Source organism: Drosophila ficusphila, unplaced genomic scaffold (genome assembly GCF_018152265.1).
Source record: "Drosophila ficusphila isolate 14025-0441.05 unplaced genomic scaffold, ASM1815226v1 contig_412, whole genome shotgun sequence".
Lineage (NCBI taxonomy): Eukaryota > Metazoa > Arthropoda > Insecta > Diptera > Drosophilidae > Drosophila > Drosophila ficusphila.
In genome coordinates, this window is record NW_025064326.1 from 5,086,582 (window position 1) to 5,102,557 (window position 15,976).

General features: G+C 41.7%; 3 protein-coding genes across 3 annotated transcripts; 2 read left to right on the plus strand and 1 right to left on the minus strand.

Moving 5' to 3' along the window:
- Positions 1-3,105: 3,105 nt before the first annotated feature.
- LOC108089880 (chorion transcription factor Cf2) lies at positions 3,106-7,065 on the minus strand. Its single transcript, XM_017188341.2, is given in 5 exon segments — positions 3,106-3,250; positions 3,252-3,391; positions 4,577-4,671; positions 5,260-6,513; positions 6,846-7,065. Coding segments are annotated over 4 exon segments (1,413 nt in total). The 5' UTR covers positions 6,402-6,513; positions 6,846-7,065; the 3' UTR covers positions 3,106-3,214.
- Positions 7,066-7,379: 314 nt separating this feature from the next.
- LOC108089963 (serine/threonine-protein kinase RIO3) lies at positions 7,380-9,781 on the plus strand. The gene is made up of 3 exons (XM_017188456.2): positions 7,380-7,661; positions 7,719-8,433; positions 8,485-9,781. Exons 2-3 carry the CDS (start codon positions 7,720-7,722, stop codon positions 9,601-9,603), a joined length of 1,833 nt encoding a protein of 610 aa, XP_017043945.2. The 5' UTR covers positions 7,380-7,661; position 7,719; the 3' UTR covers positions 9,604-9,781.
- Positions 9,782-14,377: 4,596 nt separating this feature from the next.
- On the plus strand, positions 14,378-15,784 carry LOC108089787. The gene is made up of 2 exons (XM_017188182.2): positions 14,378-14,860; positions 14,920-15,784. The coding sequence occupies exons 1-2, from the start codon at positions 14,570-14,572 to the stop codon at positions 15,679-15,681; spliced, it is 1,053 nt and encodes a 350-aa protein (XP_017043671.1). The 5' UTR covers positions 14,378-14,569; the 3' UTR covers positions 15,682-15,784.
- The last annotated feature ends 192 nt before the right edge of the window (positions 15,785-15,976 follow it).

Consider the following 15,976-nt stretch of genomic DNA (forward strand, 5'->3'; position numbering starts at 1 on the left):
CTTACTAATCTTACCAACTATAGTGTATTTGTATTATATATTGTATACTTGTAATTCCCACTCATTCCCATCCAAAATCCGAACGGGGTGAACTTTTTGTAAATACACAATGCACGAGGACGAAGTGCAGACAGGAAAACAAATTGTTACACTTTCAAGACACTGAGTTCCCGACAGAGAGTGAAAATCATAGGAAAATGCTTAATAGAGGCTTAAGTACATTTTTTTTTACGACATTAGCCGAACAAATTTTGTCTCAAGTATTATTACACTAATAGCTGATTTCCTCCGAGATTTTTAGATCCCCAACCAGAGCATCCTAAATTCGTTATCCTCGAAAACGATGTTGGTGTTAGAGTATTGAAAACCACAAAGTGAAAACATTTCAAATGTACGCAATAAATTTTGGAGGCGCTCGTTATAAAAAGAAAAACAAAAGAAAGGGGGAAAACAAGTCCATAGAAAACATATAGTACAGTTACATGGGCATTTATAAGGGTTATAAAAGGTATATCTATATACACTATAAAAGAAATATATAGCAAGTAAAACATGGCAAATGGTTAAATTAGGTAAACTTACAGCATGCATGCAACAAATTGAGCATTTAAAACAAAAAGATGAAAGCAAACCCGAAATGATAATTATAAAAAGAAAAATAACCTACTTTTGGTTGCGTTTGATCAAAAGTGTGTGTATAAAAAAATATTTATGGCATATACATAAACATATAACTAACTTATATTATATATAAATATATACATATATATGAGTGTAATCAGCATTACAATAAACAAAAACGAGAGGCAAACTAAATTAAATTAGTGGCTCAGCGCAAAAGAAACTACAAAAACGATTGAAAAGAAACAGAATACATTTTGAAAGTGTGATAGTGTTCATAATATTCGTTCATTGTAATTAAAAGAGAAAACAAAAACTAAATAAACTAAACTAAATGATCAAAACTTGTGTTTACTTTCAGGGGATAGATGGATGGATTTGATATTATATATTCTTTTAAGTATTTTAAGAAAAATCCCAAAGCCAAAATCAAAGTTTCTATATCTTTCAAAAGACCCTTTTCAGTTTTCATATATAATCTTTCTACATGGTTGGACTTTATTTTGTATATATAATTCCTTTTTTATATATTTTAAATCGAAATATTGCTCGAATATTTGCTAGTTTTTGTCACGTAAATTTAGATTGCAAGTACATACATTTATAGTCGTAATATCTATTTATATATTAAATAATAAATTTCGCTTTAATTACAATTTAATCTCTAATTACTCACTTGCATACGTTCGTGTTTGTGTGTCTGTTGTCTGGCTTCGTTTTTGGATTCGTGGCTAAGAACTAATAGTTAGTCGGTATTTAGTACGTATTCAACATGATTAGTTTCGTGATGCCGCCATTCATTCATTCATTATTCATTGGTAATCACTTACAGCAGAGTTAATTGGGATTCGTTTGTGTTGCGGTTAGTAAGCTTTGATTTAGCAGTTCGCTTTTGATCATCAACTCGTCTCGGTCTCGGTTTATTTAAAACTTAAAGAATTACAATAGTTTAGTACTTAGAATTTATTTTGGTTTTACATGCGCTGCGCATCGTTTGTTGCTGTGCTATGTGCCATTAGGTAGACAATTTGTTTGAGTGTATTATGCATTAATATTAGATACAGGTTTATATATTTGTATACTTTATAATTATATAACACTATGTTATAAAAATGTACATGGTTTTGGTTTTGCTACAGTTTTAGTTTATGTTTTAGTTGGTTTAGTACGTACAACTCTTGCAAGTAATCATTTGCTGGTTTAAAAAACGCTTTTAAGTAGTCGTAAAAATGATCAATTCATATTTATATATATTACAAAAACAACTTCAAGCTTTTTTATCAAAAGTATCAATTATGTAGATCGTTATGTTAAATTTGTTTAATCTTCTAGTTTGGCGCATAAAGCTGTGTTGCGTTTAGCGTAGAATTCTCATTTCGATTTGCCTTAAATACTTTTTGTCTTGCGTTAAAAAATGCAAATTTTGTAAAATTAATTTCTTAGTTATTCTTTTTGTTTTTCTCTAGTTTTATACAATCTCACTGTTAAGTTTAGTTTAACAAACAAAAGCAGCGCTTTCAACTTAAATAATTTTAAAAATAAACAATGGTTAACATTCTTCAATAAAAACAAGCTAAAATGATTAAATCATTTAGTTAATTAAAAGTAAATAAATTTTTAAAGCCAAACAAACGAGATCCTGCTCGTGTGCAAATAGTTGAGAAATGACTAAATTTCGTATTGGTTCTCCGCCAATTCCTCTTTGAGTTGAAATTTTGAAAAGGGTTTTCATGTAGAATAAATAATTTTGTTTTTTTTTTTTTTGAGTTCGAATATGAATTTATAATTTAAGAAATAATTTAAGTTTGCGCGTAGACATGAGTTACCTTTCTTTGTTTTGCTGTCTTCGATAACATTAACAAACAAGTTTAGGAAGTAGTAAAAATAATATTGCCACAAAGTATATGAGTAAAAAATATTTTCTCTCTCTTTATAAATAATAGATGTGTGTTTTTGTGGTGTGTCGCCTTTTTTTTTGGGTTTGCGGGTGTAGCGCCGCGCGTAAGTGAGTGAGCGCTAGGGAGTCACCATATAAAATCTCATAGAATAACAAAATATTATATACGATATACAATAGGGTGTATAAAAATAAAATTGCAAAACATCTACATAACCAAATAATAATAAAAATCAAAAATCGATTGCAATAACTTAAACATTCTACGAACTGTACGCTAGTTTAGTACAACTTTGTTTTTCCTTTGTTTTCGTGTTAACCGAAATGAAAGTATCTAATTTAGTAATTTAATCTAGCAGCACTGTGAAGAGATTTGCCAGTCGTTGGTTGCGTTGCATCCGCTTCAGTTAACTCCCGTGTGGGTGAGTGTGTGTATGTGTTTGTGTGTCTCGTCTTTGAAAGGTCTTTCATTTTGGGTTGCTCATCCCGCTTCCGTTTCCGCTGACTCTTCTTCACCTACGCCGACGATGCCACCACCGCCGATGGCTTCTTGGGATCCGTATCTAAATCGACGGCGGACGACGGCGGCGGCGCACCAGGATGACCCGGATCGGGATTTGAGGGATGAGGTGGTGGTGGAGTTGCAGGAGCGGCTGGGGCAGCAACGAGTATCTGGCGGCCACCGCCCGGCCGTCCCTAGAGCGGATGCAGCTTGGTCGTGTGCACCGTGAGGGGCGCTGCGCTGCGTGAAGCGCTTGTCACAGTACGGACAGGTGTACGGCTTCTCGCCGGTGTGCGTCCGTATGTGCTTGGTTAGATAGTCCTTCACGCTGAAGGACTTCTCGCAGTATCCGCAGTGAAACGGCTTCTCTCCTGCAAAATAGCCATGTCGGCGAAAGACGGAGAAAGTTGGAACACTCGGTTAGCACTTGTCGCTTAGCCACAACGCCAGTTTGCTTGGTGCGTGCAGTACCAAAAGGTTTGATTGATTTGATTTGATTTGATTTGGTTTGAGCTGATTGATTGATTGACTGAGTGGTTGATGTGTGGATACAGTAGATATGTGTATGCATATCAAATAAGGTTTGCACGTAATCAAACTATAGATTTATATAGATTATATATTATATGTGTGTATATATATTTGGTTGGTGTGGTTAAAATGCATTCGAGACATATTATTACGTAATGAGATGAGGCGGCGGGCGATACGGATTTGGATTATCATATTGCTTTGCTCACCCTCACAGAAAGTTTGCTTCTAGCTGTGATTATTATTATTTGTGCTTTATTTCTGTGAGGGTTTTCAAACAGTGACTCATACGATTCGTTATTTGTTGCTAATCAGAGAAGTTGGCAAAAATGCAGGGCCCTGTTTGTGATTTGCTGGAAAATCTAATAATTGCGGTCATTAAATCAGAATCCATATTGCTGATCGTTATCTCAAGTAATCTTATTTTTAACCAGCAATCAAAGTGAAAAGCTTTTTATATGAGGCACTCATAATCGAAACGGATTATTATTTATTTGATTTTACGCTAGAACAAAGGAGTATAGGTCTTCAGTTTTCAATGTTTTAAATGAGTTATTAAGAGCCATCCTATCAAGATCCTGCTTTTGGCCTTTTCTATCATATTTTGTCCAACTTTTCTGAGTGGTTTTCTGCGCAGGCGCTGCGGCGGCTCGTGTCAGTTGATCGAGCTTCGGCAGCGGATCTTGCAGAGGTGAGAGATTTATATCTGGTACTGATAAATTGAGATTGATTGATAAAGAGATTGAGCGAGTTTGTGTATGGCAAATGGAAATGGACTTGCATACAGAGGTTTCTCTTTTTTGAGTATTGCTTTTTTCTCATCACTCTGGGGTGATAATATACTGATCGATTGATTGATTGGTTGAGAAGTCGATTGATTGGTTGAGTTGATTGAGAGCTGATTGACTGACTGAATTGATTTGAAAAATATTGCTTCTCACCCGTGTGAGTCGTTAAATGTTTGTTCAGGTAATCCTTAACAGTGAACGCCCTGCCACAATAGCCACATCTAAATGGTTTCTCACCTGTATGTATGCGAGTGTGCTGTTTTAGTGTATTCGATTGAGTGAAGGACTTGCCGCAGTAGGAGCACGTGTAGGGGCGTTCTTTGGGCGTGGCGCTGTCGGAGTTGCGATGGAGATTGGAGATTCGAGAGTTAAGAATTATACATTTTCATATTCACAAAATAACGCGCAGAAACGGAGAAGAGAGAAAGATAGAGAGAGAGAGAGAGGGCGCGGGAGAAAAGAAAGAAATTCGAATTATATTATTAGTAACACTCGATATAAAAATAAGTTGCAAAACAAACGACACACGAACGCATGGGCCACGTCCCAAAAGCTTCGAGGGCGCGCCCATGCGCCCAGCTGGCCCCGAAGGAAAACAAAAATAATATATATACAATTGGTAAGATTATTAGGGTTAGCTTGGCGATCGAGCCGCTTCGGGCCCAAAGGAAGACCCACAAATAGTATATGGGCTCCTTTAGGTCAAAGCAGGGAAGGCCTTTAAATGAATAACGAGTAATCCGACAATGATTTATCTTTGGCAAAGGAAATAAACTTTTCGAGTGAGATAAAATACAATCCAATGAGAGTAAACTATCAATTCTCCTAGATCCTTGAACTCTATAGTTCTCAAGGTAAGTTATTCAATTTTATCATTGTCGGATTACCCATTCAGTAGGATGAATAGAAAATGGATTTACTCTGCTTCGCCAGTGTGGATCTTGCGGTGCATGGCCAGCGTGCCGGGTGTCTTGAAGGTCTTCGGGCAGTCCGGGCATTTGTGCCGTATCTTGTGCGCCAAATCCGCGGGCACTGTTTGCGTGCCGACCAGAACTCCGGAAGTGGCCGGGGCGGGAACGCCGGGATTCGCTTGTATGGCATAGACGGGCACAGCGTTAACCACATCGCCACTATCGCTCAAACTGAGTGGCTCCTCCTTGATGATGACCTGCGGATGGGCCACAATCGCTGCGCCATTCGCATTCTTGTTCAGCTTGACGGTGAGTGGCGGCACCTTAAGCGCCACCTGGTCACCGGCGAGATCCTGATCCTGTTGGTGGTGATGCACCTGCTGCTGTTGTTGCGCCTGCTCCTGCATCTCCCTTTGCTGCTGTTCCAATAATTCCTGCTGCTGCTGCTGTTGTTGCTGTTGGTGATGGTGCTCCGCCTGCAGTTGCTGCTGGTGGTGCTGCTCCTCGGGCGTCAGTCTCATATCACGCGGCGCCATCGCCGGCAGCTGGTCATCGGGCGTCACCGGCGCCTCCTGCTGCTCCATAAATCCCGGCTGTCCAGCGGCCAGCATGGCGGTGGTGCAAATCGATCCGCAGTGCGTACACTTGTACTCGTTGGGCTGCTGCGTGGCCGAGTGGATGCCGTAGATGTTGCACATGAGGCAGCGGGCCAGAAAGGCGGTCTGGTGGGCCAGCCGATGGTGTTCATCCAGGTCGACGGCGTTGCCGAACTTTTCATCACAATTAAAGCAGGCGTGAGTGGGTTTCAGGTGCTGTTGCGCCGGATGCGTTTGGCCCTCCAGATTGGCAATGGCTCCCTGGGCGTTCAGCGTGATCCCGTGGCACACTTGCATGTGTTCCGCGGCGTGCTGGGCTCGCTCGAACTGCTGGTGGCACATGGGGCAGTAGTGCGCCGTCACGTGCACACTGGGGTCCATGCTGAGATTGGGCAGAAAGGCGGTCTTCAGGGTGTCCATGTTGGCTATCACGGTGGCCACTTGGTGCGTGGGCGTGGCGGGGGCGGCGGCGGTGGAGGAGGAGGGGGGCGCAGGCGGCTGATCCTCGGGGCGTGGCAGACGCTGTTCCTGTGGATTCGCAGTGGACTTTATCATTTCCTCTGGCGGTTGAGTTATCGCTTTTCTTTCTTTTTCGGCTTTTTGTTTTTTTGCTTGTGGTTAGTGGGCAGGAGCAGGAGCAATTGGCGGTTAAAGTAGGCGAAAGGCGCTGCAGGAGTAATAAAAACCATAATTACAGGCGGCCAAAAAGCGTTTGAATTTTATATCACTGTGTGTGTGTGCTTGTGTCTCGAGCAATCGCAAATTAGCAGAAGAAAAAACCCAATCGGAAATCACAAATTCACGAAATCTTCTCCCCGATCTTCTGCATTTGACCCCCAATGTCCCCCCACAGCGGCTGTGGAAGTGGAAGAAGAAGAAGCAGCAGAAGCAGCGGCAATGCGTTCGAATTGAAAATTTTTTTCAGTCTGTCATATTCTAAATTCGGAATTCTATTTTGATTGCTTTTTCGGTCTCTCGTTTTGTTTCCATCTTTCTTACCAGCGCACTGAATATTTACAACACCTTGTTGTTGCTGGCGGCCGTTTTTTATTATTGTTGTTCTTATTGTGGAGCGGGGGGTCACGAAAATGCTGGGGGCGGCCAATCAGTTTAATAACATTTTCTCCTTTGTACAACAAAAATAAACGTATATTAACAAAAAAAAAATTTTTCACTTTTATTATTATTTTTGGCGAAAAATGTACAACTACAACAAAAAGTATCGATTACTGGCATCGAAACGGCGAATGGCAACGCCGCTCTAAAAGTTTGCGTCTGGCAGCCCGTTTTTCGGGCCATGCAAATACGGTGCTATCGATATATTTTGAAAATAAGCTTTTTTACAAAAATGAAAGAATTAGTGGGCAAATAAACTTACTACTTTTTCAGATTGTGCACTTAGAATAAAGAAAGTATCGCAAATAAAATGGAAAAATTTAAATAAAATGGAGTTTTCTAAATCGCCTGATTTTGTTTTAACGTTTTCTACATGCGAACCGATATATCGAATAGACATATTTGTTTCATCTCTATCAGCCATACCGAAACACCAACTAATTTCACAACCGTTGGAAAAGGCATTTTTTGGCGAAATAAAAGGGAGTACGGATTGCAAGACAGTTGCAATTCCTTTACCATAAACTGCGCCTCGTCAGCGCTATAAATTGCAGTTGTCCTTTACTGGGGACACATCTAATACGCCTGCAATCCGTTGCTGGTCGGGAGTTGGGCTGAAGGTTGTTTGTTTGTTGGCTCGCATACTGCCACAATTACCACCGGCTTAGATATTGACTTTGCCAAGCCAAGTGCCAAAAGGTTTGTCGAGTTATAGTCAAAATTTCCATGTGTATTATTTCCCTTTCCAATTTGTAGAATGTCGTCGCCATGGGCCAAAAACAACGAACCAGTACAGACTGTGAATTTGTCAGACATAATGTCGGAGCAGTATGCTCACAAGCTGCACGACAAAGAGCTGCAGCGGCACACGGAGAAGTTGAAAAAGTCAGAGCATGAGATTGCCTCTATTTGGGAGGCGGAAGCCGCATCTTCCCCACCTGCAAGCTACTCGGATGTTGCAGGCTGCTCATTAAGGAATCAAAGCGATAACGAGGAATGGGAGGATTACTCGGCTCTGCTTACCGAAGGAGGAATTCCGCCAGAGGACATAAAGCTGCCGGAGGACAGTGATGCAGTCATTGCCCAAATGCTGCAGTCCCAGTTCGATCATGAGTACAATGAGGAACTGCGTCGCATTGAGCGGCAGCAGAATAAGCAATCTAAGGTCACGGTTACCCTCAACAAGTTCCTACGTGATGGCGATGCCGAATTCCTGCACGACACGGCAGAGGATGACTACGAGGAAGATGAGCAGGAGCAGTTGAAGCGCGACTGGGATCGGTTTGAGGACAACGAACGACAGTTGGACTCCATTCCGCGCTGTGGTTTCAAAGTTAACAAGGAGGGCGAAATGATCACCAAGCACGATCCGCAGTTGTGCGCTGTGCGCAATGCCCAACGAGTTATGTCCTTTCCGCCGGAGTTTCCCACTGGCGACGCCGCCGGTTTCGATATGAAGCTCTCGAACAAGGTGAGAGATTACAATCTATAGGATGTACCAAAACTATAACTAAATTTACAGGTCTTCAACCAACTGAGGGCCCACTCGCGTCGTGGTCGTTCCGATAAACATGAAAAAGTGGCTACCGCGGAGATGGGATTGGATGCCAGCACTCGGCTGCTTCTGTACAAGCTTATTAATAACCAAATACTCGAGCAGATCAACGGCATTATTTCCACTGGCAAGGAAGCAGTCATACTGCACGCCAACTCCGATGCAAATTATACGGGCAGCAATGAGCATGGTCACCAGAGTGGAGTGCTGATGCCCGCGCATTTACTACCCCGGGAGTGCGCCATCAAGATTTTTAAAACCACGCTCAATGAATTCAAGCAGCGCGATCGGTACATCAAGGATGATTATCGTTTTAAGGATCGGTTTAGCAAGCAGAATCACCGGGTGATTATCAACATGTGGGCGGAGAAGGAGATGCACAACCTGATGAGGATGCAGGCCATCGGTTTGAATGTTCCCGATGTGGTAGTGCTGAAGAAGCACGTGCTGGTCATGCGGTTTATTGGCGACAATCACAATGCAGCGCCTAAGCTAAAGGATGCTCGGCTGAGTACAGCAGAACTGAGTTGTGCCTACGAAGAGATCGTGGCCGCCATGCACAAGTTGTACAACGAAGCGAAGTTGGTGCATGCCGATATGAGCGAGTATAATATTCTGTGGTACGAGGGCAAGTGCTGGTTTATTGATGTGGCCCAGAGTGTCGAGCCAAAGCATCCCAGTGCTCTGGAATTTTTGATGAGGGATTGCGGAAACATCGTTAACTTCTTTGAGCGACGCGGGTTGCCCAACATCTACACCAAGGAGCAGCTTTTCGAGTTCATTTCGGGTCTCAATGCAGAGGTCCACAATGCCGCCCAGTTAGAGAAGATCCACACGCGTGGTGCTTCTATTCATCAGGCCACTGCTCCCAATCAGGAGGAGTGCCCCGACGCACTGAAGCCTTTGGAGTATCCCTTTGAATTGGCCTGGGAAAAGTCTCAGCAAGACCGCGAAGCGAGGAAGGCTCTCGAGCGAACTCAAGATGATAACGATAACGAAACCGACACGGATAAGGACCAGGATAGCGATGGCAATGAGAACGATAACGACGACAAGGAAAAAGTAAAAAAAACTGCCAAAAATTAAAACTTTAAAAGCATAGCGCCATTTTTAGTTTAGTTTATAATTGATATTAACAGTTTGGTCGCAGTGATTCTTGTTGAATTTCTAAAATTCCAAAGGACAAAATAAGACGCTTATAGTCGAGGTTATGGGCTATAAAAAATCCTTCGAAATAATAAAGCAGTTTAATTTTCCACCTAAATAGTTTTTTTTACTGATTTTAACGGCCTTCAAACCCAATTTAACGTGACAAGATCTTTTTAAAAGAGATCTATTTTTTGCTTGAGCGCTCCACTTTGCATTTGCTGCACTCTACTTGTTACGGATATTTCTGCTAATAGCTTTGATCTTGAATTGTTATTAATCAATTAAGATTAATGCAAATGTCAGGCCTCAGTGGACACACGCGCCACGCCCATCTTCCGAATCAGCTAACCCGGCAATTGAACTCATTTGGTGCGCAGTTTTCCCATTAATTGGGAGATTTGTCGGTACAATCGAATTCCCCCGATCAGATGATTACGTCGAAAATTTCCATACCGAGTGCACGCGTCGCTGGTTTGTTGATTTATAGGATCTAGTGCATCTATCTGTAAAGTCTGGATGCGTTAGCAGGTTGGACTTTGCGAAGTATAGCAGTTCATATGTGACGTCAGAATCCAGTTGCGAGCGGTTCTGTGCGTATATATTGTGTATAGCTTTGGTTGGGTTCAGCGCGGATTGAGATTCAAAGTCTGCCTCAGCCTACCCTTTCTTATCAGTACAGGAATTTATAAGCAATAAACAATATTTAAATTGATCAGTTCCGATGAATTAAAAGCTTACATTGCAAAAGTCAAATCTATTTTTAAGTTTTTTTTAAGAATCATATGCTATGTAATCCGCAAATGCATTACTGCTAGAGGGCTTTCAATTTTTTAGAAATCTTTGCATTAATTTTAATACCTAATAGACAGGGTTGTATTTTATCTAAAAGTAGACATTGCTATCGAGAGAGAAAACCGTTAGCAGTGTATTTCCGTTTCCGTTACCTCGTTTGCAATTCACGTTCAATTTGAATTAAACTGATTCGCATTGTGCAGTCGTCAATCAAAATTGAACTTTCTTTCGATCATCGGCACACGCAGCACTGCATCCATACAGTATTTGTTGTTTATTTGCGGCGCTTGCAAGTGGAAAATATTATTTATTTTTGATTTCTGATTGAACGCAGCACATTTGACGTTGGCAACAGCAGATCTGAAAAAGCATCTTCTATTAGCGTCTCTTGAAATTGTGATACGAGTGGCTCTATATGCACGAAATTATATATATTCGGCCGGCCAATGAGTGCGGGTATATGTAACGTTGGGGACCCACACATAGAAGCTATAAGGGGGCCCGACTTCGAATGATAATGACGCAAAGAAGCGAAAGAGGAAGAACCGAAGACGAACAGTGAGAAGTGGGGGCAGAAGTTGAAAATAGACTCTCGAAAAACACGAGTTGGAGCAGCCAACACAGAATTGTAAAAATCATACTGACACATGTATGTACACATCCTATCCCCAATAAAAGCAAAATCATGTGGCGAAACAAATGTGTCATTCGCATTTGGGGATTGAAATGCATATAAGAGATATTATTTTATGCACTCACATTTTAAAATTAGACGTTTTGGAATTGCACCTAAAGTTCACGAGTCAGCAACCACAAAATGGTCGCTTAAGTTTCTTATCTTTGACAAAGACTGCTTTAAAATAATACAAAATTCAGGGAATTTTAAGTCTGGAGGAGCACTTGAAACCAGCTTTCATTGCGGGACAAATAAAAAAGCTCGAATAACAAGTCAAAGCAATAATCATAAAGCCAGCCTGAAAGAAGTGTGCACAAAAAAGGCAAATGAAAGAGAGAGAAAAATACCAAACAAAGCTATAAACTCAGACATTGCGTTTGGATCATCAATTAAAATGTGCCAGGCATGTAATCAGGCGCTCCAGCTCGAATTCCAAACATCAGTGCTCAGTCCCCGCTCCTTGGGTGAAAAAGTGGGCTGACCTAGGCATAAAATTAATTAGTCTCACAGAGAAAAAAAATCTACAAAAAATAATAACATCTAAATTAAAACATTAAATGTTACCTTTCATTTGTACCATTTTAGTTTCAGTAAAACACATTTCAAATGTACTTATAAGTACATACAATTATAAAACTATGCTGGAAAGAATTTTCTTGCAGTGTAGCCATTCACTCACACACACGCGCCACTTGACAGTGCGAAGAGGAAGAGACAGAGACCAAAAACTTCGAAGGAGGCTCGTCGTGATCTTGGCGGCTGCTGCGCTGCCCCAACCTCTGCCGCAGTCGCTGCCCCAGTCGCCGTCGCAGTCGCTGCCGACGCTTGATCGTGATCGAACTGACCTCAAGTGGTCGCTGCCGCCAGAACCTCCACACGTCCCCCCCACCACCCCATACCACCCAACCATCCCGCCCCGCTAGTACACTCACACTTTCACACACGCGGGATGTACGCAGACTGGAATTTGCGCGTTTAAAGTTAACAATTTATTTGCATTATTAATTTTCATGTTGGACCTCCATACACCCAAAGAAATCAATGGTTGATTAAGTAAATATATTTAAGGGCACTTTCAGTTATCAAAAGGTGTTAAGGTGTTAAATAAGATTACACTGTAATGAAAGAAAATTCCGTAGGATATCATAAAACTAGTTGTAAGTTTCATTAATAATTAATAAATGTTGTTGAAAATACAATTTACCAATTAACCTGAAAATGTCATTTCATTTAACTTGAAAACAAACAACACACATAAATTGTATTGTTTTCAAGTACACAAGTTGTTTCAGTGTCTGCACGCAAGTTGGTCAAGCCAAGTCTGTCGCCTTGCTCTTCTCTTCTGTCGGCTGACTGGGACAATTGGACACTTGGACAGGGGCATCTTCTATTTTAGGTCTAACTTGTTAACTAGTTACTGGCGTCCAACCGGCTTCAGTTTGCCGTCGTGGAACGCGGGTATGTAATTCAAGTTAGCTACAAAAATAGAACCTTAATTTATTGTTACCACCATTACACTGTCCGATCGCAGTTGTCGGTAGCTGCCCTTACATGGTCATATCGTTTTCATTTTTCATGGTGGCGCATCCACACGCCCCTTTGCCTCCTCCTTGTGGCAAAATAAACGCTGACTTAAGCGAAAGTGAAATCCGCTGTGGTCTAAGAAGCCACTTCAGCAATCTCAAGTACAGTAGACAAAGGAGTGCAATTATTCTGTAAAATGAAAAATATCAAGATCTCAATGAAGTTCTACTTTTACCAAACCGAACTACTTTTAAAGTACCGAAATTGTTTTTAGTATATTATTTGTATTGCCTTACCTCAGTTCACAATTTTTATGGCTTACGTTTATTTATAAGTTATCGTAAATCTTACTTGTTTTAATTACAGGGTCGTTTTAAATGCGCACCCACGCATTTTAAGTAAGTTTAAGTGAGGTCATAAAATTTGTAAAAATGGACCGATAAATAAAAAATAAACTAATGATGCAGTTTTTTGGACAATTTTACCATAAATTTGTAGAGGTATGCCACTTTTAAATCTGATTAAAATTAGAAAAACTTTTGGTCTTAGAATGAGTGAATTTTGGTCCACTTTCAGCAAACCCATTTTTTGAAAAGTTGAAAAAATTGAAAAAAAAAGACTATTAAATGAATCCTTAGAGATTATTAATTATTCACTGTAAGTAAAGATACAATTTTTAATTTTAAACAAAACTGAAATGCATCGATGTTTCTTTTAAAAATCTTTACTGTATGCCCCAATAAATTACCAGAGAATTTGGTGTATAATTACCAACGCTTTTCCCCGAGTACGACACTATGATCCGAGTAAATTATAAACCAGACATTCAGCCACGCCCACCCCGTCGCCAACTACGCCCCCGCCCATTGCGACGCCAACTTCATTATCTTCTAGTTTCGAAAAGAAAAAACGAAATTTCGTGATAAACACATTCACAAACAGAGTTAATTGATGTTTCCAAAAAAAAATATATGAAAAAAAAACAACAAACCTTTCGAACTGTCATCGCATTTTAAGGCGAAAAACTGTTGCAAAAATAATAATAAAAATTGACAGGCACATGCTAATGAAGGTAAGCGTTCGGCTAAATGAACCTGATGAGGTTTATTAGGCTTTTGCTTGATTGCCGAACGAGCAGCGAGTACAGTACAGAAAACGCCCGAAATGGCAAGAAACGTGTTTCCATTAAAACCTCACCTCCAGTTCGTCTGTCACGTGAGACGAACGGAACGGAACGGATCGTATCGGATTGGATCGGCGATGAGTCAGCTACCCAAAAGCCCCCGAAGCGATTTCAAAATATTCGCGATACTCATTAATAAACCGCAAACATATAGTCGCAGTCAGGTAACCGAATGTATGTAAACTGGAGGCGTTTACCCTTGACCATGTTTTGACAGCCAACATTACCACATGGCCAGAAACAAGAAACAAGAAACGTGAAACAAGAAGTGAGGACCGTTAGGAGCCGGGACAGCCCAATTCCTTCGATATAACATACAACTCGTGATCCGAAACAATCGATCGCTTCTCCCCTACCTGGGCAATAACTCACTTTTGGCATGTGCTGATTGCCGGACAGATGTTTCCGCAGGGGTTCCTATATGCACACCCATGTCTACCTGGTTCTGGCTGAGTTCAGATTTCTCCAGATTTTGTCGGCCTGCTTAGAAACGTCGCTCAAAAAACGCTGTGGCGAATTGGTAATACGAAGCCCTTCAAAGGCGGCGTTGCCAGTTTAAAAAACACCGGAATCGAAATAGTAATTGGCTTAAATATAGCAATTGAAACTTGGTTTCATGTTACTTAACAGCAACAACAAACACAGCAATCGTTATATTTTCCTGATGTCTGTTTATAATATACACAATCGAGTAAAGGGATCAGAGATCGGAACAAAATTCATTCAAGATGCCTTATCTGTACGGGATAGCGGACACCAAGTTCCTGGTGAAGAAGGTGAAAACGAGGACCAAAGCTCGTACGGAGATGGCACCCACCAAATTCCGGCGGAATGATTTCCTCAAGGGTTGTCCCAAATACGACAAGGACGACGTCCCCATCCAGTTCAGGACGACTCCCGATTCGCTCGTGGAGTTGTGTTCCATTGTGGTGGACAAGCTGCCATTGCCGCCGATCTTCGAGTGGGATGATATGGACATCAGAAGGTGGATCAATAGTTATGGGTATCCCCAGTATATGGTGGGTTATTAGCAGTAAATTAGTTATATCATATTTAAGATCTTAAGATCTCTTTCCAGAACACCTTCCGTGTAAATATGATCACGGGCAGAAAGCTGCTCCTGCTGGACGCCTCTGCTCTCAGTGCGATGAACATCAAGGACTTCGATCACATCCGGCACATTACCTACGGCATCCGGATGCTCTTCCACTTCGAGCTGACCAAGTTCTCGTCCAGCATTTCCCTGCCCGACGAGAAGCCCAACGAGCTGTACTTGCTGTTCCACACGCAGACCGGCGTTAACTACGATGAGGTGAGGAGGTCGGATCTCTACCGGCGGATGCAGATCCTCCGGGAGAGAGCTCGCAACCTGGACCACTGGGATCTGCTGTATCTCTGGCTGCGTCGCGAGCAGGAGAGGAAGTACAAGGAGCTGATTGGCCTGGTTCGGCGGGCCAATATGTACAAGTGCCATGTGGAGGTGGAGAAGCCGAAGCCATATTCGATGGAACTGGAGCCCGAGGAGCTGATGTGCATGACCTGCCTGCCGCCGTGCGACTGCGACTGGACGGATCGGGATCTCCGGCTGCCGTGGCGCCTCGAGTGCCTGGGTCCCGTGCTGGCCTCCACCATGAGCAAGTGGAACGCCATGCAGGCGCAGTGCCACGCGTGCATCCCGCCCTGCGAGTGCCGCTGGCCACCGCGCTACTACCTCACCGGAACGGTCATCCGGTGCCTCCAGCAGAAATTCCCGGAGAAGTTCTGCCCCATCTTCGACGAGCGGTTCCGGGCCTCTCCTCGTCCCAGTCTCGTGGAGCGATGGACCCGCTTCTCCATTTGATTCCGAAATGGTTCTCTACTACTGAAATTATCTATTTCATTCTGGTAATTCTGTGAGTCTTTTCAAATGCGGTCTAAAGGAATTAAATTATTAAAAATCCAAACGAAGCATGAAACTAGGTGATATAAAAAATATTGATAACCGCTTCTGGATCCTTCTATGATTTATTTATTTCATATAAATGTAAAATATTGAATTTATAATTATTCTTAAGCTAGGGTTAATGCGTTTTAGTTTTCCATACAATATTTGTCAGTACTTTATTTTCTATCTTTACTGTAACAAATTTATTGAT

What these genes read in the sequence shown, in the direction of transcription:
- LOC108089787 (XM_017188182.2), top strand. Translation starts at nt 14,570, where the DNA reads ATGCCTTATCTGTACGGGATAGCGGACACCAAGTTCCTGGTGAAGAAG. An exon ending in ATGGGTATCCCCAGTATATG is followed by an intron (nt 14,861 to 14,919) that starts GTGGGTTATTAG and finishes ATCTCTTTCCAG; the next exon opens with AACACCTTCCGTGTAAATAT.
- LOC108089963 (XM_017188456.2), top strand. Translation starts at nt 7,720, where the DNA reads ATGTCGTCGCCATGGGCCAAAAACAACGAACCAGTACAGACTGTGAAT. An exon ending in ATATGAAGCTCTCGAACAAG is followed by an intron (nt 8,434 to 8,484) that starts GTGAGAGATTAC and finishes CTAAATTTACAG; the next exon opens with GTCTTCAACCAACTGAGGGC.